General features: G+C 42.1%; 1 protein-coding gene across 8 annotated transcripts in view; it reads right to left on the bottom strand.

Moving 5' to 3' along the window:
- Positions 1-27,980, bottom strand: part of FAT3 (FAT atypical cadherin 3) — a 417,124-nt gene that overhangs the window by 316,262 nt on the left and 72,882 nt on the right. For all 8 annotated transcript variants that reach the window (XR_005826271.1, XM_040583321.1, XM_040583315.1 and 5 more), the window contains exon 2: positions 4,399-7,710. Coding sequence is in view for 7 of the 8 variants with exons in the window: in XM_040583321.1 (XP_040439255.1) it covers positions 4,399-7,693 (3,295 nt within the window). In the remaining variant the exon portion in view is untranslated. The remainder of the gene's footprint in view (positions 1-4,398; positions 7,711-27,980) is intronic.

Below are 27,980 nucleotides of genomic sequence, written 5' to 3'. Positions count from 1 at the left end.
ACCTCTGACAGAGATAATTTCCAGAATAGTAGTTAACACCTATCAGAGCTATCACGGTGATGAAAACTCAGAGCACAATGTCATCCCACAAAAATATTGAGCAGATCTCTGCTCATTTGGGGTTACAACAACCTGGAAATATAGAGGGGGGTTTATACAATTCTCTTCTAAGGAACTGCAATTAGCAGACTGGAGAGGAGCATAGAGGAACACACCAAGCAGGAAGCAGTACTAGAGATGAAGAAATGGCTCAAGCTTCTCCATAGCCCCTGAGCTGCAAAAGGGGAAGGTTACCAGTCATTTCCACAAGTAAGATCAAAGCATCAGATCTTGATGATTTCCTATAAATAGAAAAGAGGTGGAAACCTGTGTCCAGCACTGTATTCTCACAAAATGAAAATTCATAAAATATTAGTTGCATAACTCTACGCCCCTGTACTCTTAAACCCCTTTTTTCTACTTTTTATTTCTAGAAGTGCATTTATGTGCGGGTTTTATATTGAGAGATAATTCCCTGAAATTAGGCTAAAAACATCAGTCTGGCAGAGCTGAGCCATCACAAATTACCTAGAATGTAAAGTTGACATCATATATTCTTGTTTACAGTTGTTTTACAGTTAACAGGGATGGGCTACCTCTGACCAAAGCAAGGTGTTTAGTGTAGACTCTGCCTTGTGAGCTAGTCATTCAAGGACCTCTGCATATTTTTAGAACATGATTTATCCAGCTTTTTTAATGAATAAATTAATCATGTTTCTCAATTGCCCATTTCTCTCTATTGACTATGAGGAAAGCTTGCAGTGACTAGTTCTGACTGTTAGATGACTTATTTCATTACATAGATTACATTTCTGGAGTCCAAGAGAATGCGAAGCATGCAAAAAAACAGTGGTTCTTAACAGGAGACAGAAGGAAAAAGAGAATTCATAAATGACAGGATCACATTACATGTCCCTCAGTGCAGGGATCTGAAAAGGCAAGCTTGTTATACTAACAGTCAATAAATAGGCCAATGAAGATAGAGAATCAATGAATCTGAACCACACACCTTGGCTGGTGACAAACTCCATCTCCACTGAGGCAGGAATTGACAAACAAGAATTCTCTACTTAAAAAAAACCATTCCTTTAATTTTTTTTTTTTTTTTTACCTCTAGAAAAGCCTTTAACCAGTGCTTTTATCTATGAATAGTAAGTTGAGTTGTAAACCCATGAGAAATTCAGTCTGCTGGCTAAGGTACTAACAGGAAACGAGGAATGGGGTTGGAGAAGGTCAGGAACTGCTGCCTTCTGCTTCAGGAGAGTTTTTATTGATTTACAAATTTGTACTGGCTCTGATTCCTGGACAAGGAAGGTAAATCCACAAACAAATCTGGAATTGATTCAAAAGGCTGTGGGACCAAATACATGTAAAATTTCACTTCATCAAATACTTCTATAGCTGGCAAAACACCCAATGTGCTTCTGGTTACTGCCACATATGAACTGTAGTATTTATCAGTGAATGCTGTAACACGGCAACAATCCTCAAAACCGATTCTCTACGACTCAAGGCAAAGAGCAGCACTGTGGGAAGGAAATCCCAGGTTCACCCCCATGGCCCATCTCTTACCAAACTGCAACACCACCAAGATTTCTATGTACACCCCACGCAGAGAGAGATCCATATTGGCCAATATGGAGGAGACTCCCAAGTTTACTGACCACGAACCACTTTCAGACCTGGATACAGAACAGCCTGTCGCGGGACCCACCAAAAGCCAGGTCAAGCTCAGTGGAGTTAGATGCACCCGTATACATCTATAGAGGAACAAGAACAAAGTCACCATGCTGAGCAGCATGGTGCGCTGTGGATCCACCCTGCAGGCCAGCTCCTCCTCAGGTATCTCTGCACTGTCTCCCCTCCTCGGTATCAACATGCCTTGGGGAGCACAGGCTCATCTCACTCAGTACACAGGGTGACACCACTAAGACGGAACATTGCAGAAGAATAAAAATAATGCACTCAAGCTGAATCTTGCTGAAAGCACAGACTTGCTTGGAGTCCAGCCTGCTCACATATCAGGATGAATTTGGCCTAGTTTATATCCTAATGATTATAATGGATACTTCAGTCTTCTTTTCATTAAGGCAGCAGCCAAAAATATTGATTTGTTGCACTTCGTGCTCCTGCTTACCTTCACAAATTTCAGGAGAGACGGTGCATAAGCCAATAGAGTTGGTCAGTTTAAAAGTGACAAATTAACTGCACTGAAAGTAAATAAACAGCTATCTCTTTGTAAATTAATTCAATATGTGACTTGAGCCCTTTTCTACAGCTAGAAAGCTGATTCATCATTCAGCAGTGTTTAAGTTGCCACGAGTTCAATAGCAGAGTATTAATGTTGTGTCCTGTTTGACACAGCAGGTCAAATTCTGCACTCAGGTTACAACAACGAAACTTGGAGTAACTCCTGAACACTCAAGCCCTGCTCTCCACATGGCCTTGGCTGCAGCTGTGCACCCAAGTGTTCTCAGAGCTGGTTTCGAGAGGCTTAAGTTGTATGGAACAGCTGAGTAAAACAGATAGATGAAGAATCCAAAAGTCTTTCGATCTGTGTGGATTAGCAAGTGTCTTCTGGAATGGTTTAGTGAAACAGCACAGGTTGGTTCATTTTTGTGAAAATACTCATGGAAGAGAGAAAGGCAGGCAAATATTTGCAACTTTTAGAGACAGGGGGGTTGTGGGTCACCCCCACCCGAACTAGATTTCAATTCTGGAAAGAAACTAAGATTGTTTGACGTGGAATATTGAGTACAATTCCCACTCAAGTCAAAACATGATTTGTGCTTTACTGAACAGGGCCCTAACTATTGCACCTACTAGTCTAGGCACAGGGTAAAAACCCTGGTTAATTTCTTAATGAGCGACATGCTCTAACTTACTCTCCCTACCAATTCCTTTCAGTTCAATAAATGTTGAATCCTGAGATTTCCAGAACAATACTCCAGCATTTGGACCAATCCCCCATTGCTTTATAAAGAACCTGTTCATTTGAAGTTGATGCTACTCAATAAGCAGGTAGGCCAAAACTTTCAAATGCAGGAGCTTAAAATTAAAATTAATGTTCAACTGCTTAAAGAATGTTGTCCGGGTGCCTTCAGCTGCTACCAGCACTGTAGGACATGTCGGTTCTTAACATTTCTGGAAATTAGCATAGGTGCCCTCTTGACTCCTGACACTCAAGTCTGATGTTTCTGGACACAAGGTTTTGACTGTATCATCTGTGCACAGCTGCAGCAGAGAGACTATAGCACAAATAGAATAAAAATATTTTTCACTGCTTATGCTCAGATGCAATTCACAGCATTTGTAATGTCGTCTGTTTTTCATAATGTTCAGTTTAGAAAGCTGACATTTGATTAAACAGTTTGAATTTGCCAAAACATACATTTTAATCTTATGTTTTAATACCATGTTCTCAATTAAAAGCTTTAGAAAAAGACACACAAAGTCTGCTTAAACCACAGCAAATCCACAGAATCCACAGACCTAACATTTTTAATATGATTTCTGAAACTATTGACTAATATTTTCTAATTTTCTCAGTACTTCCAGTACCACAGCTGCACCATTACTTCCAACAGCCATCAGACATTTAAACAGCCAGTTTGTTAAGTGTTTTACTAGATAGTCTTTTATACTTAGTATTTTCCACATTTTCCAAAAGGGTGGTGTGGTAGTGAAGCTCAACGTTTTAAACATGTTCACTCTATTAATACTGTTTTCTAACATCGATGTTCGTGATACTACCGCCACAAAGGAAAGCTAGCACAGTTGCTTTACAGTTAAGCATCTTTCCCTGTATTTCTACCTTTACACAAGCATGCCAGCACTGATGAACACCATGCTACAAGAAAGCATATTATACAGAACAGCATGTCATTCCAGACTGCTAACTCCCATGAAAAATGACTCCCAACAATAAGAACAAGACAACAAATAGGTTCTAGAATGAAATAATTCTTGTTTCGTGCTCCTTATTTCCTTTCATTGAGTTTAACACTGCATTCAAGGTCATGACTGTTGTGACTCTGTGGAGATGACCTGAGTAATTTACAATGATCAACAGATAATGCAGCAACTGGAAGCGAGTCAATCCGTAACCATCATTGCTTTCTAAATGGAGTCATCACATAGCTGCTGAAAGGGAATGTGTTTTATTTCACGACCACAGAGTGATGAATGCAACCAGGTAATTAAATCATGTCATTGCTGTGTCTGGAAAATCCTTATTTATAATTTTATCTTGCCTGTTAAGAACTGAACTTCTTGTTAAGGATAGAAAATAATTGTGCCTCAGCTTTGCTTTTGCAAAAACCTCTACGAAGGGAAAAGGAAATTAGAAACAAAACTCACCAGTTTCTTCATCTATGCTGAATCTCCCCAGGCCGCTGCCATCCCTGATGGAATACTGGATCTCTCCATCCCTTCCAGAGTCCTCGTCTCGAGCAACAACTTGCAAAACACTTGTACCAATGCGGGAGTTTTCCTTTACAGATCCAATGACGGCAAAGTCAGGAAAATAGGGGGTATAGAGATTTTCGTTTACATCCACCACTTCAACTTCCACAAAAGAAACAGAAGAGAGAGAAACCGGGCGCCCCTTGTCCTTTGCACGCACAGTCAGGTTGTAGAACTGCTGCTTCTCATAATCAAGCTCTTTGTTCAAGCGGATGGCACCACTTGCTTTGTCTATTTCAAACCGCCCATTGTAATCGTTCACCAGCGAGTAACGGACTTGGCCTCCCAAGCCGAGGTCTGGATCATGAGTTTCCAACCAAGCTATAACAGTGCCAACTGGCAGGTCCTCAAGGACCTTCACGTTGTAGCTGGATGGTATAAAGGATGGAGAGCAATCATTGACATCATCCAAAAAAACCTTCAGAGGCACAACAGAAAACTGCTGATGGCCACTCTCTGCATTGTCCCTAGCCTCTATCTTCAGTGTGTAGTTTGCTTTCGATTCCCGATCTAGTTGATCAGCCACATACACCATTCCCGTGGAACTGTTGATAGCAAATTGCTGGGTGTCTGTCAGTACTGAGTAAGTCACTTCACCATTAGATCCTAGGTCTTTATCTCTGGCTTCTACCTGGATAATCTCTGTACCCAGACTTGTACTTTCTAAAATATTAACTGAGTAACTGTCCTGTAAAAATACAGGCTTGTTATCATTTGCATCCTCCACTGTAACAGTCAACAGTCTCCATGCAGATTTTTGTGGATTACCTAAATCATAAACTGTAATATTAAGGAGATAGAGCTCTGTTTTCTCACGGTCCAAGGGCATAAGAACATTAAGTACCCCTGTCTCCATGTCAATGTTGAAACAGCTATCTACATTACCATCAGAAATTGTATAAAGTACTCTTCCATTAAAGCCTGAGTCTGCATCATATGCTTTTATCCTCAGGATGGTGGCACCAACTGGCAGATCCTCTGAAACCTTTACATCAGTAGGGAAGGATTTGTCAAAATGCGGTGCCTGCCTGTTCACCGAATAAAAATCAAGAAAACCATCTTCCAAATTCAGCTTCACATTTGCTTTTGCCTTTTTGAGTAATTTTTCTGCTAACTTCTGAGCGACTCTAGTTTCTCTACAGCTAAAGGTCTTTGAAGACACTTTCCCATGAACTACCGAAATATTAACAAACATAGCATCAGCAAAGTTCTCTCCATCAGTTGCTGTTATCTTAAGGCCAAAATTGCTGTTCTTTATGCCAGAATTAATTAGAGATTTTTTAAGTTGCAAGACACCAGAGTCAGGGTTTAAATAAAAAATTCCAAGTTCATTTCCGGAGATTATTTTGTATTTCACAAGCTCTAACTCATCTATGTCTATTGCAGAAACAGCAGTGATGTGACCACCAATGGGGAAATCAGAAGAAATCACTCCCTGACATGCCACTTTTTCAAAGAGGGGTTTGTTATCATTGACATTGCCTATGTATATGGTGACGTTCACCTCACTTTCATGGCGGTAGGGAGAACCCCAGTCAGAAGCTCTCACAATGAACCTGTAGCTTTCTGGTGACGACTCGAAATCCAGTTCTTCAGATGTGCTGATGACACCTGTAAACTGGTTTATTGTAAATGGTAGTGAGTTCAGACTGGCAATGCTGTATGTTATGTATCCATTTTCTCCCCTGTCTTTATCAACTGCTGAAACTGTCAAAACACTAGACCCCACAGGAACACTTTCATTGACAAACGAGCTGTAGGAATGCTGCTGGAACTCTGGAGTGTGATCGTTGGCATCTTCTAACCTGACAGTAACCTGTGCTTTTAAATCACCACCTTTGTTCGTATATACTTGTAATTCATAGAGGTCCTTCTCAATGATTTTCAAAGGACGAGCAGTAGTAATAAGGCCTGTGTTGGGATTTATCTTAAAATACTCAGCTTCTTCACTTGGAGATATTCTATATTCCACACCCTGTGGCTCAGGCATCAGCTTAACTACTGCAACCACCACACCTGGAGGTGAAAATTCACTGATCAAAAAATCATATGCTTCCTTTTCAAACTTCACAGGGATACTTCCTTTCTTGGGACTAGCAATGTGGACCAATTTGACTGCAGAAAATTTCTGAGGAGATCCTCTGTCCTTCGCTTGGAGGGTCAGGTTATAACCATATGGGAAACTGTCCCAGTCAATAGGCTTTCTTTCTTTGATTTTGTACTCATTCATCCATTTACCTTCTTTAGTCAGAAAGAACTGTTCCAGAGGATCTCCAGCCACAATAGAAACAGATTCTATTTCTCCATTGGCTCCTTCATCTAGGTCATCAATGTTAACAACTGCATAGGTAGGCTCCTTGTCTGATGGGAAGGGAATATGGGTTACTACATTTATCGTTGGGGCATGTTCATTTATACGTTCAATGTGAACATAAAGCTTCGCAGTGCTGCTTACACCGTTGTTTCCGTAAAGCTTCATCCCACGGTCCACAGCCAAAATCTCAAGATCGTATCTGTTTTTCTCATCATAGTTTAACCGGCCACTTAACGAGATAACACCACTTGTAGGATGAACTGAGAAGAGATCAACTTTGTTTTTGAAGTAATAATAAAATTCACCATTGGACCCAATATCCGCATCTGTTGCAGTCACCTGTGCAATGCTAGTCCTTAAAGGAGTGCTTTCCGCTATTGTGACAGAGTATGTGGTTGGTGAAAATAAAGGTCTTAAGTCATTCATATCCAAAACCTGGATGTTCACTTTTGTCCATGCTTCCAAGTCCTCTCCTCTAACAGACCCTTTCACCATTAATAAATAGTTGTCCTGGATTTCTCTGTTCAATATAGCAGAATTCCCACCTTTAGTCCTTATTCTTAGGAAGCAAAAGTCAGCAATGATGACTTCCTCTGCTTTAAAAAAGCCTTCATCATCACCAGACACTATCCTGTACTTGATATCCCATGAAAGGTCAGCCAACGTGATGCCCATCCTCATTTGACTGTTGACATAGGTCCTGGCTGCAGAATTCTCGTACACCGTAGCATTGTAAGTGGAATGTGTAAAGTGAAAGCCAAGAGGGGCAGTCCCATGAACTACCGGGCAAATGAAGGCCAGGAGCTTGACAATCAGAATGGCAAGGCATGATGGAGGTGGCCGTGAGCCTGACCAGCGGCCCATATTCATCTCCATCACATCATTCTTTCACCCTGTAACAGAGAGAGAAAACAGGAAATAGTTGATCAAGAGATAAAAACTGTACTGTGAAGTACATGTCAAAGTTGCTTATTAAGTTTTTAATTAAAAATAAATGTAACAACTAGTCACTACATATTTAACAAAACAGAAAGACAGAACACTATACACACACACGCATGCACCAGTTATGGATTACATTTTTACATGTGTGTGTAATATGTATGCATGTGCACAGAGTCATAGAATTATAGAATCATAGGATCATTTAGGTTGGAAAAGACCTTTAAGATCACTGAGTCCAACCATCAACCCAGAACTGCCAAGGCCACCACTAAACCATGTGGCTAAGCATCACGTCTGTGTGTCTCTTAAACACCTCCAGGGATGGTGATTCCACCACATCCCTGGGCAGCCTGTTCCAAGGCTTGACCACCTTTTCAGTGAAGACATTTTTCCTAATTTCCAGTCTAAACCTCCCCTGGTGAAACTTGAGGCTGTTTCCTCTTGTCCTGTTGCTAGTTATCTGGGAGAAGAGGCAGACCCCCACCTGCCTACAGCCTCCTTTCCAGGTAGTTGTAGAGAACAATAAGGTCACTCCAGAGTCTTCTTTTCCCCAGGCTAAACAACTGCAATTCCCACTTGTGCTCCAGCCCCTTCCCCAGCTCCGTTGCTCATCTCTGGACATGCTCCAGCCCCTCAGTGTCCCTCTTGCAGTGAGGGGCCCAAGACTGAACATGGGATTCGAGGTGCGACCTCACCAGTGCCCAGTACAGGGGGACAATCTCTTCACCGGTCCTGCTGGCTGCACTATTTCAGATACAAGCCAGGATGCTGCTGGCCTTCTTGTGTCTTGGACAGGTGTACTTATTGCTGGGTAAAAAGCCGGCTGGATGGCTGAGCCCAATGAGTGGTGGTGAATGGAGCCAGCTGGTGGCTGGTCACAAGCAGTGTTCCCAGGGCTCAGGATTGGGGCCACTCTCGTTTAATACGTTCATGAACAATCTGGACGAGGGGCTGGAGCGCACCCCCAGTCGGTTTGCAGAGGACACGAGCTGGGGGCAGTGTGACCTGCTGGGGGGCAGGGGGCTCTGCAGGGGTCTGGGCAGGCCGGGCCGAGGGGCCGAGGCCAGTTGTATGAGGCCCAACGGGGCTGAGTGCCGGGCCCTGCCCGTGGGTCACACCAGCCCCCCACAGCGCTGCGGGCTGGGGGCAGGGGGCTGGGAACTGCCCGGCGGGGAAGGGCCTGGGGGGGCTGGTCGGCAGCCGGCTGGGAATGAGCCCCCAGTGTGCCCAGGTGCATATACATAACTACATATAGGTAAGTATATACACTTTTTAAACTTAAAATCCCCTATGAGACCCTACCACCACTTTTATACACACATGCACACAGTCCAGAATAATAATCACAGTAAAAAAAAAAAATTAAAATCAGACACACACATTTGAAAAAGTTTATATAAGAGGATGAACCACATAAAGAAATCATGTTTTTTATTTACCAGCAGCTCCAACTAAGCCTAAACTTGTTTGTCTTTAAAGTATGTTGAAAAACTCCTTTTCAGTCCCAATGTTTGGAAAGGAGACAGTATTTCCATTATAAATGTAGCACTGTGATAGTCAAATGTTAGCAGTTTTTTTACGGACAGTTCAGAAAGATCCCATGGTTGACGACATCTGAGCCACCAAGAACAAGTTATACATAAAAGTCACTACCTAGCCATTATTTTAAGTACAGGTACCTTTCGAAAAATCAAAATTAATGAAGAATTATATCTAATTAAATGCAATTGTGTACACATATACATACACATTCCCAGATACTGAGACCAGGCAATATACAATGAAAAAAATAAAACTGCTTGATAAAGCTCCCAGATAAAGACTCAGGTTATGAAACAACACAGCTGAGATAGCCCTTAGGACTTAACTCTACCCTTGCATATGTACCACAATGCATCTGTAATTATGGTCACCACTTTCCACCAAGTACACTGGGAAACATAACCTAAATAAGGTCACAGATGAGTATTTATTCCTGTATGTCCAATAAATGCTCTGTTCACTGGGAACTACTGCCATCCTAACATAAGAAAGCCTCCAACCTACTTCTTTTCAGGCTGTCAACGGGCCACCCCAACCAGCAAGAACATAAACAAATCCTTGCTCAGATGGAGTAAATTCCAACTTACACCACATTTTACTTCGGCAACCCCAAGTAGAATTTGGCTACAAACGAGCCACATGGCTCCACTGCCATCACTCTGTCTCAATTCAGTCTGCTTCACTCCAGCCACCTCAAAGCAGTGAGAGCTCTTCCATTGATTTCAAAAGGCTCATTATAAGTTTAAGTATTCAAATGCAAATAATAAGCAGCCATTTGGGGAAGATCTGGAGTTCCTCCATACAGTCCTGTTGTGGAACAGCCCCAGTGCCTTGCTTCAGTGGTCTAAACTGGGAGTTTAAAAGGAGATAGGTTAAGTGGAGACACTGGCTGAAGTTTGCTGGAGGATGCGACTGAAGTTGGGAGCAAGGTCCTGCTTATTGCTTCCCACTGAAAGAAGAGGAAAGGAGCCTGGGGAAACCAGGCAGGTGCTTACAGTGAGGCAGTGTGAATAAGCTTCTTTGTTACAGAGTACGTGCACTGCTACTTATGAAAATCATAAAAATCAATTTTAAAAGGCAATTACTGAAAGACCCACTGCACACATACATTGTTCTCACTGTCATTTAAAACCTGCTTGAAAACGCAGTTTTCTCCAAGCTAGAATACAGAGTGGAATAGGATAGGAAGAGTTGTCAATAATGACAGGGGTTAATTTAAATTTCCAACATGATTTCAACATCCCCTAGGAGATTTATAAATTGCATGCAAGTTTTGGAATATGAATTCCTGTTGGTTATCACTTGCAATATAACTGAATGACTATTGCAGTTTTAAGTACTAGCGACAATCAATTTATCGCACTGATGTTACAACGTCCACACAAAACACTTAACTTCCTGATCCCACAGTCTATATCCCATTGCTTAACACATTAATCAACTTGATCAGTTCTCCCAAGTGTTCGTCAAGGCACTCATCTTTCAATACACTTACTTTCACACGCAAGCCTCCCCTGCGCTTTGTTTCTTTCTTATTTTCTGTTCTATTATACCAACAAAAAAAAAAACGGGAAACTGTTTAAAAAGAAAACACAAATGTAAGATTGTATCATCTCCTGGACCTGTATTCCCCAGTGACCCGCAAATGCCCACAGAACTACATGCAGCAGTTCGTTTTCTGAATATGCCCACTCAACTGTTGTGCACACATCAAGCAAGTCCTATGATTAACATTTCATCCTATAGAGTTTATATGTTAAATACACACAATTCTCCAATATGCTTTGTGTATGTAAGACATCAGGCCTCCCTGTGCTCTCCCTCTCCCCATGCTCATGTTGATCCCCAGGAGATCCAGGATGGAATTTTTCTACTTCAGCTAGGAAAGATTTTTTATTGTTGTTGCCATTTCACTCGGCTAAAAGATCAGAGCACTGGCACCTCATTTTTCAGCACAGCAAATATTCATCAACTTAATCCACCAGTGTGTCAATATCAAAGTCCCTTATTTTTGTGGGGCTTTATGTGATCACTTGACTATTGCCACTAAAAGCTGCTGCTTCAGCCTAGCATGGGAGACTATGCTCTCAAGTATAAAATACAACCAATATACAGTATGCTGCTGAGTAAAATCCAGCCAAAGGGAATGAGAAATGCTAATAACAGAGACTCAACTTATAACAAAATAAAGGGCTGTGCCTCTTCTGTGATGTGGCATTATTAAAATACTCAACAGTACAATCACTGTATTGCTGCCTTTCATAAAAAGCACTTCAGCATCCTCCATCTATACCGCAATACCAGCGTCTCCCCACTGCTATGAGAAAGTGAATTTTTGTTGGCTTACGATGGAGACTGATGTTACGTTTCATATAAGCACCCAGACTTTATTTCAAAGCAGCTCAGCAGCTTCCCAGAAAAAGGTCTCTTTGGAGTAATGAAATTAATTGTATTACCCTGTTTATGTCTCACTCGGTCTAGTTTCTCCTGTCCACACCATAGTTCAGTCTAAGCTGGTTTCTCTTCATCATTCATAGAATCACAGAATGGTTTGGGTTGGAAGGGACCTTAAAGATCATCTAGTTCCATCCCCCCGCCCCCGCCATGGCCAGGGACACCTTCCACTAGACCAGGCTGCTCAAAGCCCCATCCAACCTGGACATGAACACTGCCAGGGATGGGGCACCCTCAACTTCTCTGGGCAACCTGTGCCAGTGCCTCACCACTCCCATAGTGAAGGATTACTTCCTTATACCTAATCTAAAATTTAAAGACATTAATTACCTGTTGTCCTATCACTACATACCCTCAACATCGGGCAGCTTCATGGCCATCAACATCATCTTTCCACGTCCACCGTACTCAGTTTTCCCAAGAAATTCATTGCTACAAGCAAAAATGATTTAAAACTTTACTTTCGGGTTAGCCATACCGAAGGTTACATACTGCCATATATTCTCTGTGCTCTCCATCAAAGCAGATATTTACAAAGCTATGTGATTAGGTGAACCTAATGAAGACGTTGTGGATATCCCAGACAATATAACATGACATCCTTATGTTCCTATTCCATTTATCTATTTTTAGAGAAAGCCAGGGCTAAGAGCTAATCTCAAATACACTGCTGCAAATCTAGTCATGTCAATAGTCTAGACAGTTTTAGTGGTTCAGTGCAATCAGGATCAGCCCTGAAACACTAACTTCCACCCAGAAACAACATGTGTATGTGTGTGTGTTTGTATATGTTTGTGAATGCATGTTTTAGTTATGGATACATATGTATACACAAACACACAGTTTGTGTATTTTTAGGTGTAATTTCAGGGTTGGCACTGGAAAAGTTTGGCCTTCATATCAGGCAGCACTTTCAGAGTTTGATTTCATTTCAGATGTGGTATGCAGAGTTGTAACAAGCTCCTCATTGAAGTTATCCATATATTTGTATGGCCATCATCATTGTATTATTTGAAAGTCCCAATGGATGAGCTATTAAACTGCCACTTGGGCTACCCAAGAATGTTTTCTTCATTTACTGAATTCCTTTCTTCTGGCATATTTGTTTTTAAGAGCTCATAATACATACATACTCAAGGCACAGGAAATGTAACGCGATAGGTTACAGAAACAAAGCACAAAGCAACCCACTGTAAATTAAGAAGCATTTTTTTAACAGCACTTCTTGTCAAAAAAATGTTATGGTTTCAAGTGAAGAGAAAGGTTGTGATTACTTTTACTTGATTTTGAAAGGCTTGGGCAGGAGCTACTAAAAAAAAAAAATTAAAAAAAAATAGTCCCCTGCTACTGCTCAACATGGTTAGTCCGAAGAAAAAAAAGAAGCAATTCTAACAAAAGCAGAGATTAAAAGAAAAAAAGACTCCCTGTAACTACCCAAGGATGTGACAAGATACCACAACATAGGACTCCAGCATCTTTCTACTCTAGTTTACATTACATACTCTGGCCTTGAAGTGTGAAGGAAGAAATGAAGGAATCGAATGGGGTGTATTGATTTTTAATACTCTTTAAAATAAACTTGAACATCATGGAGAACTCTAGAATTTCACATTCAGATCTCCACTCTGTCACTTTCCTTCAATCCTTGAAAAAAGATTAACTACATGACCCAAACCCTGCAGAATAGCTGCAGGGCCCTGTAAGTGGCTGGTACTCCTTAGAGGAACTGAGAGATTTATAAGTGTAATTCCTTTTTCTTATCTTGGTTCTGGCAACCTCCAGTCTGGGATGCATCCAAACATAACACCCCACCAGGCTGAGAAGGAAGACTCAAGGCCCAGGAACTGCCAGGATTCCTGCACACCAAAATTGTGGCTCTAATTTAATGTGCAGATATGAAACTAGTGCTGTGTGATCCTTTGTTTGATTCCCCCTCCCTAGGCTAATTCTTCTAATTCCAAAGATCTCCATACCATACTTGAAAAAGAAAACAATGCATATGCCTCTTGTGTAAACAAGAGCCAAAAGGACTTTTATAGAATATAAGGAATAAAGCAGATATATTTCTTCAGCAAGCAGAAGGAATAAGCTTTTAGGAGGCCACAATTAGGAAAAGAAAAGAGCCTTCTCCTCTCTCCCTATTTACCCTCCAAACTGAATAACATCCAAGAAGAAAAAGATTTTTCCAGTTGACCATCATGTAGATTAACTTAGGCAGTGTGACTAGCTAATACAATAGAACTATTTAAGATTTTCTACAGGTCCTATGAAAGAGAAGAGAGAAGAAACCAATCTGTGCTTTAACTTCCATCTTCACCACAAGGAGCTCTTATCTATAGGCTCCTCTGGGCTGGGAGGAAAAAAAAACGGTTTCTCAATTTCAGATGACAAATTTCTGAGAGTCAAGGCATTTATGGACCTGTATATGAAAATGGGAATGTATATGTGGGAAACGAGGGTCAAGAAACCTTGACTGTAAAGGTTTTTACCTTGACTGGTATTTCTCTTGGGGAAGCTAGGAAAAGGAGGGTGCCTCCTCACACAGGAGTGGTAACCTCACAGCATGGAAAAATACTGCAATTTGGAGTTATTACTCTTTTCTCTGGAAAGTTGTCACAATTTTTTTCAAAAGTTAGCTATTTAAGTTCTATTAAATAAGTAGCTCTACAGCAAAAAGATACATTTGAAAAGGAGGTAGAAGAACATTAACTTCACATGCATATTAAGCCTAAATAATATGTAGTGGAGTCAGAAGCTCTTGATTTTGTTGTAAGTGACCTCAGTCTTACAGGTAACTTCTTCCTTTCACTCAGATGTCAACATTGGCAGTAGCCTATCTATTCTTATACTCTAATCATCAAAATACCAAACCTACACATTTGTTACACAGGCAAATCCATGCACCTGAATGGAGCCTCTGTTCTCAGTACTATTTTCTACCAACAGCAGCAATCTGCCTACACAAAAGCTTCTGCACGATGGGGCTGTGAGTACCTGCAAAAAGGGTGCAATGATGCTTACAAAGCATATTGACTAGTTTGTAACTGTTACCTATTTAAGGCTTATGTTAAGCTGCATCAGTGATAGGAAATGATGCTTTCCACAATCCGTTGTCAATAGTGCAACAAGGAGGTGACAGCCCGTGTTCGTCAGTGCCCTCTCTGGGAAGGAGTCTCTCCCTTAGTACAGAACCATGGAAAACTCTTCTGAACTCCTGAAAATTCATATTGAAGGTGCATGGAAGATATCAATCTAGAAGTTTAAAGACCAAGGCATCATTCTACCAGCAAACCTCTTGTACAAATTAGAGGTAACCGTGGATTTTATACTGTCCCTCATTACACAGGCACTATCACCAGCATGTTGCCAAATGAGAACAGGGGAAAAGTACATTTAAATGGCCCTTTCTTCACTCAGAAATTTTCCTTGAGTTGCACTCCACAATAATTTACCCATCTAGGAAAGGCTAATAATTTACTGACCAGGAGAAGAAAACAGGATATAGAATAAGAATTTAGAATTTGTACCATACAGAAATGAATTAAAAATGTGTATTCAACTCTAGGCAGTTGGGGGAAAAAACTTGACTGACACGAATAGATTTACAACAGAGGATATATTCATGGGGCTACCTGCTCCCTGATGAGCACAAAGATACGCTTTTCCATATATATGATTATATCATGATGTGTTTATCCCAAAAAGAGAAGATGAAGACAAAATGACCATTTCTGCAGAGTAAGCCCTTGCAAGAGACAGCGCTATAAATCCTAACCTTCCTCAGAGCTGCAAATCCTCCTGCTGCCTGCATATAATTTCACATGGGAGAAAGGCCGCTCAGCATGTAGCAAGTGTAATTCAGGCTGTCCCTAGGAAGTGAAGATTTAGCCACCCGGCCGTATGTTATGAATAACTTTGTTTTGCTAGCAGGTGCTGGGGATTTTTTCTATACAACACCAATTTTTGCCAGGTATCAGTTCATCAGCAAATGCATCCACTTGTGAGCAGGATCCAGGCATCATTCATCTTCCTGGGGAGAGGGTGCAAAGGGTCCGTTGGACCCTCCCTTCCCCCTCGAGGATAAAATGGTTTGGGAAAATGGTAGGGGAGGGGGGAGAGGGGAGGAATAATTTGCCACCATGTGAGATCTGTCCAAAGGGAATTCCTGGGAGCCACCTTACAAGGGATTTGAGCTTGTCCCTTGGTGGTCTGCCCCCAGGGAAACAAAGGCTGACACCCAGTTTTCATGCTTTGTATATCTCAAATCCCTGCAGGCTTCTGCTTCTTAATCACTGTAAAATGGAGAAGCTTTGGGGCAGTTTCAAAATGAGCCAGTTATTTTCATGGGGGCTATCTGCTTCCTTATGAAACACACTCACCTATACTATTTATTGCCTTCCCCCCCTTAACTTTATCTCATAAATCTATTTTGACCTCCCTCCAAGGAGTCCTAGTTTGAAAGCTCTTTCTACGTACAATGTCAATGTAAAAAAATCCAGGACTGGGGAGTTCCACTCCTGTCATTTCTGGTCTTTCCCCTGCTCTCCCTTCACTATACATTAATTTGGAACCCCCAAACAGCCAATTCTCTACTGAGCTGCACCTCTGAACCTCAGGGGCAAGGGCTCTGCTCATGCACCCAGAGGGCTGCCAAGGATCAACAGGCAGAATCACACACACCCTGCCATGCAGCATCTTCCAGCTGCACACACTGGGACTTGAGTGGTGATTTGACTTGTCTCTTTGCAAATCTTACCTCTACTATAATGCAAGTCATAAATACAACTGAGACCAGAGAGCCTTCTGTACAAAACCCTAGAGCAATCCTATCACTACCGTTTACAATGCCCAGTGAAACACAGCAATGGAATAAGCACTATGAGAGCTGCAGCGCGGCACTGAAGCGAATGTGGTGTCCCTGCTCTGAAAAAGCATCTCCCACCCTTCCCACACAAGGCTCAGTTCCCACCCTACATTCTCTTCCACTGTAGCTTTCCTGCAGACTTGCTCCCATTAGTCCCAATCACTGCTGGCCTCTGCCACCGGTCTGCTCTGTGTTCGGGATATTGCACATACTCTTTCTGACAGCTTGCACAGGCTCGTATAAACTATTTGGATATAGTTTATAGTAAGAAAGAAGTCCATGAGATTTACAACTACTGTTTCCAGGGCCATAATAGGTATGTAGGTGTAAGAACTGGAGTAAGCTGTAACTCTCAGAGGAAAAAAATACTATATATATCCCTCAGACACTGTGTGTGTGGAGGTAGGGCAGCTCAAATGGTCCAGACCTTCGTATGTGAGCAAAAGGAGGGTGGCTGAAAAAGAGATGGATATTCAAAAGCTTCTTCCCAGTTGACAGCTCCATGTCAAAACCACATAAATTGGAGACCAAGGGAAAAGACTAACAGGTTGGACTAGGTATGATTATGAGATGCCAAGCCAAAGTAATGACATTCCAGTAAGTATTTTACAAAGGGACTGCATGCGGGGTAAAGCATTTCACGCCAGGCCTTGGGATAAGCCCAACTGCAGGTTTATCCCAAAATGATTTGCTGAGTGACAGAGAGGTAGTGTGAGCAGGATTGCTTCCTGCAGCAGCAGTTAGTGTTGAAAAGGCAGGTATGGATGTAGTCAATAGGAATAAGAAGTGATAGTCACGGGAGGGATGAGCAGACAGAGCATGGGACCAAGTGAGGGAGGCAAGCCAGGAGGGCTGTGACAGCACTGAGGGACATGTCCCCCTAATCAGTGCAGTGTCATTTACCACGCACAGAGGCAGAGGCATGCACTTCAACATGGCACACCAGGCTTGCTGTCCCAAAGTTCAACAGGGTTGCTGATCCTCCAGTTTCTACCATAGCTTGATGGTGTTTGGTCCATGCAGGAGCAACACTCAAAGTGACCGGAAAAAATGGCATTGCCTAAGCAATCCAGGAAGAATTCTCAGAAGAAGACATATGGATGCATCCAGGTGCCATTTAGATAAAAAAAACCACAACACAATTAAACTGAACAGCCACTTGAGAAATACCTAAATCTTATGATTCTGGAGGGAAAAAAAGAGATTAAAAAAAATATTTCTTGAGGGTAGGAACTAGATTATTGGTTTTGCAATGCCGTTTCTCTTCAAGATGGCTGTGACACACAGCAATAGAGAGAGATCATGCTTGAAGTGCAAGGAGCAAATATTTTGATTGAGATTCTCAACGAGTTTGAGATTTGAGAACGAAATCTAGATTTAGCAGCAAACATTTTTCTTTCATTAGGGCAGGAATCTGCAGGGTGCTGGCACTTGCTGCTATGCTGCAGGCATAACACAGTGCTGCCTTCTGCTTCTGGAGCAATCCTCTTCAGTTGTCTACAACCAGCTAGAGATGTCTACATGTTCCAGGCACTGCAGAGCAATCACCTTTCTGAAAGACAACTCCCAAAAAACGGCCTCCCACTGGCCCTCTGATGAAGTAGCCTCTGAAAAGTCGGACCAACCCTAAGCCCACAACCGTTGACAAAAAACAAAGAAAAATGAGTGTTGATAAGTACAGTGGCTGCTTTCTAAATCTTCCTGTGTAAAAAATCAGAAAAGTTGCCATTTGTTCAAACAGGCAGTGTCTAGAGAAAGGGCTCTTGCCATTACTTTTCAAAATTACATCCACCTTAGGCCATGGAAATCGTTTAACCTGCCTAAGTAAGAAGCAATACATGTATGTATCTGCTCAAATACATCACAGTTTTTCTCATGTAAGTGGAATCCACATTGCAGACATTGTGTGGGAAATAAGAAGACGGAGTCAGCTTTACACCAGACAAAGTTACTACAGAAACCCAAACATTTCCTTTCCAGTCCATGTGTTAAGGCCCAGTGTCTGCAAGGAAGAAGCTTTCCACCAAAGCTGCCCTTGGACTGCTATCTGCATTAGAAATACCTGAATCCATGCAAGGTGCCAAATCCAATTATTTTGAATGGGATATTCTAACTTGATATTTTTGGCGCGCACAAAGGAGTGCTGGTGGTGCTCAGACAGACAGATCTGCCTTGACTGAACAGAAGAACCTCTGGTACCGCCTGTGGGTACCACCTCCACCAGGCACCCACACCCCAGTGCGCAGCCACCAAGGGAAAGCCACAGCCATGAAAGTCTTCTGCACGCTGAAACTCCCACCACATTCAAACAAGTTACCCTTACTGATACCATGCGTGCTTCTGCCTCCCTCCAATGGTTGGCTCATGCACAGATATTTGAGATGATAACCACTTTTTAGCTAACCACACATTAACTCAAACCGCTACAGCTTCAACTTTCCAACTCAGCCAGTTCAGTCGATGCAGCTGGGAGTCCCTCAAAGCCTGTTGCGTGTTTGGAAAGGTTCAACTTTACAGGCACAACCCAATTAAAAGCTCCACAGAGCAGAGATCACTATTTAAAGCTGAACTGTTTGGTTTTGTTTATTTATAGTAAAACCATTAATTGCTAATCACATATTTGTTTGCTGGAAAACCAACGCTCCAAAATAAACACTAAGTTTAAAGATCATTCCCAGAACACTGAACGGTATCAGGAACAGTGCTAAAAATGTAAATCAGAAACATCAAAACACATCAGGACTTCAGCTGGAGGAACAAACAACCCATTATTTCTTTGCCAGAAAAGAGGTTACCCATAAGCCGCCAGTTGCCCACACAGTCCAGCAGTTATTTATGTCGTGGAGAATAACAGACTCTGCGGCACAGTATCTGCTGAAAATATCTTCATGTCAATCAGCATATTCTAGATTAAATGAGGTATCTCTTAATACAGAGTTTCAATAATCACCTTGGAAAAATGTCTTTAAAATATTTGGCATTTAGAGGCAGAACCTCAAAAAGAGTATTGTTTCATTTATGAGCCTGTTTCATACATCAAAATCATACAAAAGTAAGAATAAAATTTTAAAAAGTTGGGGGGGTTTTTTAGCCCTCTTCACTGACACAGCTCCATGTTTTCCTTGGGAGAAACATGTCCCCTCAGATATCTTCAGGAGCCCTGCATGGAAAACTAGGAAAAATGGCCTTCCAGAGCTACGGCCTGCCCTTTCTCCATGCAAGGCATTTTAAAAAAGCACAGCAGCCCAGGCTGCATGGAAAGCCTCACCACCAGCCACGCTGGGAAGCAGTAGCAGCTCCACAGCAGGCTGCTATCTGCCTCCTGAAATCCTTACGGGTACAAGACTTTGCTGAAGCACCTACATTCACTGGCTGTCAGAAAAGTTTGTACTGCAAAGTGCCTACACCTTGCCCTGACAGCATTGCCCTCAAGTTCCCTGATTTCCATGCATATTTTAATGCCAGGTAAGTGCACACACTCAGCCCATCTCCAAATGAGGGAACAGGCACAACAGCTCAAGCTCCTTCCTCCAGGCTACATAGGACAACCCTGTACTCCAGCTGCCAGCTCCAGCTGCCTTTCTACGGTGCCCTCTGTACCTGCATGATTTAGGGCTGGAAGGTTTCCCTACAGAGCAATGCTCACCAGCATTACTAGCCTAAATTTCTAGAATGGAGGGTCATACTGTTATGTTTCTCACCATCACTGCAGTGGCTACCATTCAAAACTCATCATTTATTCATAGGTCAGGAGTTTGGGTTCAGTCTTCAAAATTACACCTACACCTCGGAAAGTTAACTGAAGACACCACTCATGAAATAGAGACCAGTAAGGCCGGGGTAATAATAATAACAATGATAACAACAACAACAGTGTCATGACTCCATTATGTTGCTGAAAATGGCAGCCACTAGGAAGAATAGCCACATCTCTTAATGCCTCCCCCATCTCCATTTGTTCTTCTGGAGTCAGGAGCATCTGCAGCCCAAGGTCAAGTTGCAAAGCATGTACTCTCAAATATCAGACAGAAAGCAAATGTCACATGCACACCAAATACTGATTGGGATAAATCACCTAAATCCACAATACAAGGTCAGGCCTGGTCCCTCTGACCATGCATTCATCATGTCTCCCTCACTGATGCCAGTTTGCTGCCAGCCTCTTTAGTCTGAACCTCTCCCTGCCTGCTGGGAGCCCACACTGTGGTGGTACCACACCAACTCCCCAGCAGATAAATCTTCCTAATGGAAGCCACCCCATCCCTTACTTTGACAAGCAGAGAAGATGTCAGAAAGGTGGATGGTGGACACCTCACATCACACGACACTGCACGTTCAACTTAGTGCTCACCAGTAAATGGGGCAGGTCACATGTCCCCAAGCTGCTGATCCATGTTCCCAAAACACAGCCAGTCCCTGGCTCTATATCTTCTCTTCATGCACCAGGAGGGGAGGAAGAGGTGCTGGTAACCCTGTATCACCCCACCAGTTCCCTTAAAACCCAGGCATGGCTGTGCCAAGCTGCTCTGCTGCTCCTGCCTCGTGCAAAAAGTGCCACGCCAGTGCACAGCCCCCAGGGTCTGCCCTAGGCAAAGGCATGTGGATGTTCCCTTTTAGAGTATCCTGCAGAAGCAAACTCACACCCCATGCCTCCCTGGCACCTGCTCACTGTTTTCCTACCTTTTCGCGTCTGACAAGAGATGACTAAAGCTTCTCAGCTGAAATAAAAAGGATTCCAGCCTAAATAATAACTCTTAGTTCATGCCCAGTGAGGCTCATTGCGTGCAGAATTTAAAACTCGAAAATGAAGTTTCACTTAGCAAAGCACTACTTGCATACTACACACTGGTTGGAAGTCAGCTGCCATTTCAGTCTGACCCCTGCAAATCTCCAGGAAGGTTAAAAAAAAATTAAATAATTAAAAAAGCTGTGTCAGAGATCATCAAGTCAAAGATTAACGTCATCAGGAATAACTTTGCCTGATGTGAAGCTGCACTATCTGTTCCCTCTGTATTTTTAACATGAAAGTATATAGAGAAAAAAAAAAAGGTAAGAGTTATAAAATAGCACTATTACAAATTCATACAGAAAGGAGGAAAAAAAAAAGTAGGCCTCTTTTGTGAAACTATTATGGATAAGGAGAAAATGTCTGTGGATATAATATACTTCCATACCACTTCCATAAGAAAAGGCTCTCAATAGCTTTTGGCATATAAAAGTCACTATGAGGACTGCAATAAAACTGAGGATACTGTAAAAGAGCTCTCTCACATGCATCCCTGGAATTTATGTTCAAATGCTATTGTACTAAATTCTGTATTCTGTGGCTTTTGGAAAAATGATTTTATTTTATTAAATGAGCTATACAACATATTGTTTCTCTAAAGAAAAAGTATCAGTAGAAAGGTAGTTCTTTTAACACTGGGGAAAAAAAAAAAAGGTTTGAACTTAAAAAACGCTTTCAGTAAGTGAAATGCTTCTAGTGTGAATGGGGCTGTATACACACATGTACAGCCCACTTCATCATGCCCAGCTGTCCTCATACCTCACGGAACTTACACAGCCTGTGACAGTTACCGTCATTTAAGAGTCAAAATCCTTGATGTTGCGTTTCTAGGGGGTACCCAAAGGTCTAATGAGGTCTCAAAGAACACAAAGGCATTAATTTTTTTTGATGTGCAAAAATACTGCTCCCAAACAGGCACGGACAGGCATTCCCCAAGTACGTATAAACGCATCCTTTGCAGCAAACGGAACAAGCAGACGTGCTGCGCACCAAGGAGGTAGCACACACAGAGCTGCACACTCCCGTACAGGATCAGCACTGGGCCACAATGTGTGGTGCATCACCGCACACCGCTGTGCGAGCCCAGGCATCACAGCCTGACACTCCTTCAGCTTCCTCAACAGAGCTGCAGACACTTCCCACAACTAAACCAAATTACACCCAGGCACAATCATTTCATGCCACAGCTTGCTGATCACTTTACTGCAGGATAAGCCACCGTGGCCACCAAAGCAGCTGTCCTGGGCTCACACACACACCCTCCCTTTTTTTATTTTTTTTTTTCCTTTTTTCCTTTTGTTCTATTTTTTGTTGATTTGTTCTCACTGGGGATTGAGCTGCCCTACTGCAAATATGCCTGTGAACAAAAGGGAGGGAGGGAGATGTGAACGGATGCCTGGGGTAGGCAGGAGGGATCCTTTCCATGTCCATGGCAGCTCAAACTGTTTGTCAAACAACAGCCGGAGTTGAGGCAACCAAGATGGTGTGTAAAGAGCAGAAAGTACCTTCGAGAAACATACTGAACACTATCAAAATACCCAAGTCTTAAATAGACACATGAAGTATTTAAATGCTTTCACACCCATAACAAATTTTGTTTACTGCCCAGCATTTAAACAGCTTTTTCTTTACTATTGTAAGATTGTTCCCAAACAGTGTGAATTTGATGTTGCAATGAATAGTAGCACTTCAACTCCTATTTACAATCCATTCAGCAACATAATTCCACAAATAGCATGCAGGATTCCCACACTTTATGAAATAAAACCTGTTCTTGGCTCAAAAGAAGTTGCGTAAATTAGCTGACAAAAATCACTTCCTTTTGTTTTTCCTCTCTGATACAGAAAATCAAAGGAAAAAGAGAACCACTAACTAAGTAATATGAAAAACTTTATTAAAACCATTAGAACCACCAAGCATTGTTAACAGCCCTCACGTAATTATATGCAAAATGCTCAGTATCCAAGGAAACAGCGTAGTAATGAAGTTGGAGACTACTGTATAAATACACCTTCTAAATCACCACAACGAATGTCTGTTCCAAAGGGACTGGCCAGTTTATTAGTGTATGACATTCTGACCAGTTAGACATGGTACAGCTTAAAAACAAAAAGCTAACAAGCTACTTTTGCATAAAGAACCCTTTTGTCTGCTGTGTATGAGCAGCCCCGTCTTAGCATCTAGTTAGAGAGTTCCTCTGCAGAGTTGCAGATTTCTCTAAGCCCGTATTCACCTTCATTGAGTTGTTCAGAAATCTGTAATGATGGACACGAATTAAACGACGTAACCAGCAACAAATGAAGCAGAGATGCTGTCCTTTGCTCCAACCTCTCAGCAAACTGAAATGTGCAATAGGAGAAATTCTGAAACTCTGCTCTTCTCCAGAGCCCATTGGTCTGAAATCCATTTCATTAGCACCAATGCACTAACACAAACTGATTTATGCCCCCATTATTAAAATTAATTTAAAAATGAATACTTATGCTCCAATACCAACAGCTCATTCTCAGGGATGTTTCCTAGGAAGACAGGCAGGTCTACGGTAAGGAAGCCAATGCAAAATTAACTCCTGCTTTTTGGTGTTAGCACTTATATCATCATGCCAGATCCCTAGTGTTTAGGCTCAGTTTCAGCAAGCATTCATTTATTCTCCCGATTCCTGTGGCAGTTTATTCCGCAACAGCCACTGAATATAAAGCAGCTCCAGCCAGGTTCAACATTGCCATCACTTTGTGGATGAACTTTGGAATTCCTCCCTTCTAGTATGTGTGACAGCTTTATAGAAGCACATACCTCAACATCCCTGCTTCTTCCATCGGATGCCCCTGTAATCTTTCTCTGTGACCTTTACATTCCCTTTGGCTCATTCTTTTCCATGACTGTAACACCCTTTATGTAAGCAGATAGCCTCAGCTACACACAGTATTTCCAGCGTGGCCTCAGGCAGAGATAGCCAAGTGCTACAATAACTTGACTGCCAGCTCCTGCCCGGTGGCACATACAGTCATACAACTCTGTCCATTTTTTTAATGCTCTTAGGCACTGTGCTGATTTGGTAAAAAAGGCTCCGTTGTCTTCATGCTGCCTCCTCTTTTGTGCCTTGTCTCTTTGGTTTTCACAAACTTTACTCCTTCCCTGCTGTAACCCTCACTGCCTCTGAATGCAGATCCAAAGGTGACTTGCCTGCCTTTCTCTTCCCAGGCACACTGCTTTGGGGGGGGTCTAGCATCACTGAAATAACAGTCACATCTTCAGTGAATTCTGTTCCTTTTCTTACACCTCTCCTCTTCCAGATCAGCATAGGGCTGATCCTCATTTCTCATTGCCACAAACAGCTTCATCTCACAAACCACCTTGCTGCTTTATCTCATGGTTTCTCCTCTCTAGCTCTGAAACTCACTTTTATACACTACAATAACTGATCTTGCCCAATTAACCTTTTTAGCTGGCTCCCATACCCAAGACATTTTCTTAAAAGGCTACAGAAATGAGGGCTCTAGCTTTCTCTTACTAGTTCTTTTCTCTCTCTCTTTGTCAATATATCCCAGTTGTACAGCATGCCCTAATGGCAATTTGTGGATTGTATCAATATACCTGCAAACCTGGTCTATAGTATCATTATTATCTGATGCTTCCCTAGGTCTCTCTTTAGACTTCTGTCTTTAAAGCCTCTCTATAATTTCATAAATGAGTTACCAGAGTGGCTAAACCCTTTATTTTCTAAAGGCATTGTCTTGTAGTCTTGTACCTGAAGCGTTTGTGCACTCAAAGCAGTTAAACAAGTGAACTTGCTCATTCCCGCTCCATTTTATTGTACTACCAGCTCATCCACTTCACCAGCACTGCTGGTTGGTTTTTTTTTTCTTTTGCTTGCAACCAACAGTGACCACTGTTGCAATAATCTTGAGAGTATCAATCCTCTCTCAAAAGCCACATCAGAGACTGAATTACTGGAAACGCTGCACCAATGAAGTCAAAACCCAGCAATGGTCAAAACCTGTCAGCACTGTGACAGCTTGCACACTTTAGTCAGACACTTTCTGCTTAATGCAAAATGCTACATTAAAAAAGGGGAGATTTAGATCAGATATTAGGAAGAAATTATTTACTGCGAGGGTGGTGAGGCACTGGAGCCAATTGACAAGAGACATTGTGGATGCACCATCCTTGCAAATGCTCAAGGCCAGGCTGGATGGGGCTTTCAGCAACCTGGGCTAGTGGAAGGTCCCTGCCCATGGCAGGGGGTTGGAACCAGATGATCTTTAAGGTCCTTTCCAACCCAAACCATTCTATGATTCCCTGATACTTAAAAATTAAGATTCCAATCAAAGCTGCTTAATTCAGAAAACACAAATCTGAAAGGATAAGAGAATATTTTCCATTACCTTCCAAGGTGCTGCTGCTTATGCAGACTCGCCAAGAACATATCAGCAAGGAAACTTTGAGGAGATCTGAACTAATCTGATCTCTAAAAGGCAAGTGCTGGATGTAAAACTGCAAATATTAACTGCCTCCACAAAGTGCATCTCCAAAAGTGCAGCTCTCCCAGCCAAGTCACCAGCAGCCTCATTTCCAGAGGTACAAGGCACCTGTTCACTACCATGGGAAAGTTGAGCACTTCACCTCTCTGTTTTAGCTTACTTATTGTGGTTCATGCTTATTTGCCTGCTGTGAATGTCGTGAGGTTTAATTAGTTTTGGTCTGTAAAACACATTGAGATCCCACGGAAAAGCTGTATATGCATTCACAGTAGGATCCCGGCAAGATAATTTTCTTGGCATCCTCAGAGTAATGAGCATGAGCAGCCAGAGGACAACTCCAAAGACGAGGTGCTCTAAGCACTAAGCTGTCTGCAATCCCGATCTGTATCTGGAGGATCAAAAGTTTCAGGAGCAACACATGCTGAAACTGATGTGGGAGTTAACAGAAGTTTTAAAGAAGAGTGCTGGCAAAAACATTCTCATCGGCATCTTCCAGCAAAAATAAAGAAAGTAGAAAAAAACAAAACAAAACCAAAAAAACCAAGTCTACCTTAAAATGGAAATAATGGGGGGGAGGAATGGAAATCAACAACACTAACAACTAACATAAGCACCATATGGGTTTTTTAAATATCCCAAACAGCTTAAAGTTGCCCAGACTTCTGTATTCATTAATTGCTCAGGACACAGATTTATTTATTTATGGCTCAGAAAAGAATTCCCAGCTCGGAGGCTTTCCAAAGAACAACCCTCCCCAGTTCTGCACCGCCACCTCAGCCAACTCGCCCTGCCGTTTCTTATTCTGATGCTAATGCAGTTCAAACAACCCAACCCTGCATATTTTATCTATGCAATAAGCCTGTCTTTAGGTCACTTAGTTGTGTCAGTTTAAATCACAACATTCCCATAGCGACAAATCTGATCATTTTATTTACTTCTGGAGACAGAGGAGGGAGAAGAAAAAAGTTCCTTATAAAAATGCTTTTTTTGTTTGTGGTGCCTAATTGAAGGCCCACTGAAATCTGCTTGAATTTAAACAGCAGTTGAACCTTGAGAAACAATACATTTTAATTACAACTTACACAGCTACCTTCAAGACAGGATACCATGAAAATACCTGACCATGCATAGGCGTATCATATTATATAATTTTATATATTCTTAGGTCTTATCCAAAGCCTGCTGTAATAAAGGCTGAGATCCCATTGATCTCTGTGGGCTTCAGATCTCTCTCTTCTGTAAAATAAGCCTGGATTCTGCTACTCCAGCTTTCACAAGCATCCGCACGGGGATATTCACAGGGTTTCTCACAAGAGGGAAAAGTCATGAAGTTGAAGCCATCCATGAAAGGTACTGGATTTATTCCAGATGTGGAACTGTTTTTAATTAATTTGGAAGCATTTGAAGTATTCGCTCATTAAATATGCTTTGCATTTCACACATGCACGTAAGCGAGTAAGAAAAGCCACAACTGAAGCCAAAATCATAACGTCTTATTAAAAAGACTCTGACACCACTTTTAGCAAAATTAGGCTCAAATGACGACAAGAGAGTTACAGCACTGCCGTAACACACCACGCCAATATCCAAAGCACACGGTTCCTGCGCTGCCCACCCCCAGGAAATCTCGCCATGACCTCAAGGACTCCCTGGTTGGGAATTCTCCCACCTCACCTCCACACAGCCCTGTGCCTCTCTGCACAGGATACTTCCTGGTGTCCTCATCCCCATTACCCAGGGCAAGACTTTTAAGTTCAAGATACCTGCCCTCTAGAGAAGGATGAAACAACTTATATTAAATCCATGCACCAAACCATCACTACCAGCAAAAAATTTGCCTATGATTATACCGAAGATGATTCAAGTGGCCAAGAAGGGAGGAAAGATACTTCCTTCAACTTTTGAGGCTGCGAGCCAATGCCTACCAGCCACCTGTCACCCGTCAACTTCAATTAAAGCCATCTATGAGTGCACCGCAGTCACCTACAGATGTGAGAAGCAAACAAAACCTTATGCCCTCCTGCTTTTGTGAAGCTCACAGCAAAAAGCTCCACTGCAGAGACACAAGAGTGAATTCGCACACCTGCACCA

Source organism: Falco naumanni, chromosome 2 (genome assembly GCF_017639655.2).
Source record: "Falco naumanni isolate bFalNau1 chromosome 2, bFalNau1.pat, whole genome shotgun sequence".
In the NCBI taxonomy this organism is placed as follows: Eukaryota; Metazoa; Chordata; class Aves; order Falconiformes; family Falconidae; genus Falco; species Falco naumanni.
The sequence above is the reverse complement of the archived record's forward strand: the minus strand, read 5'-3'. Positions and strand labels throughout refer to the sequence as shown.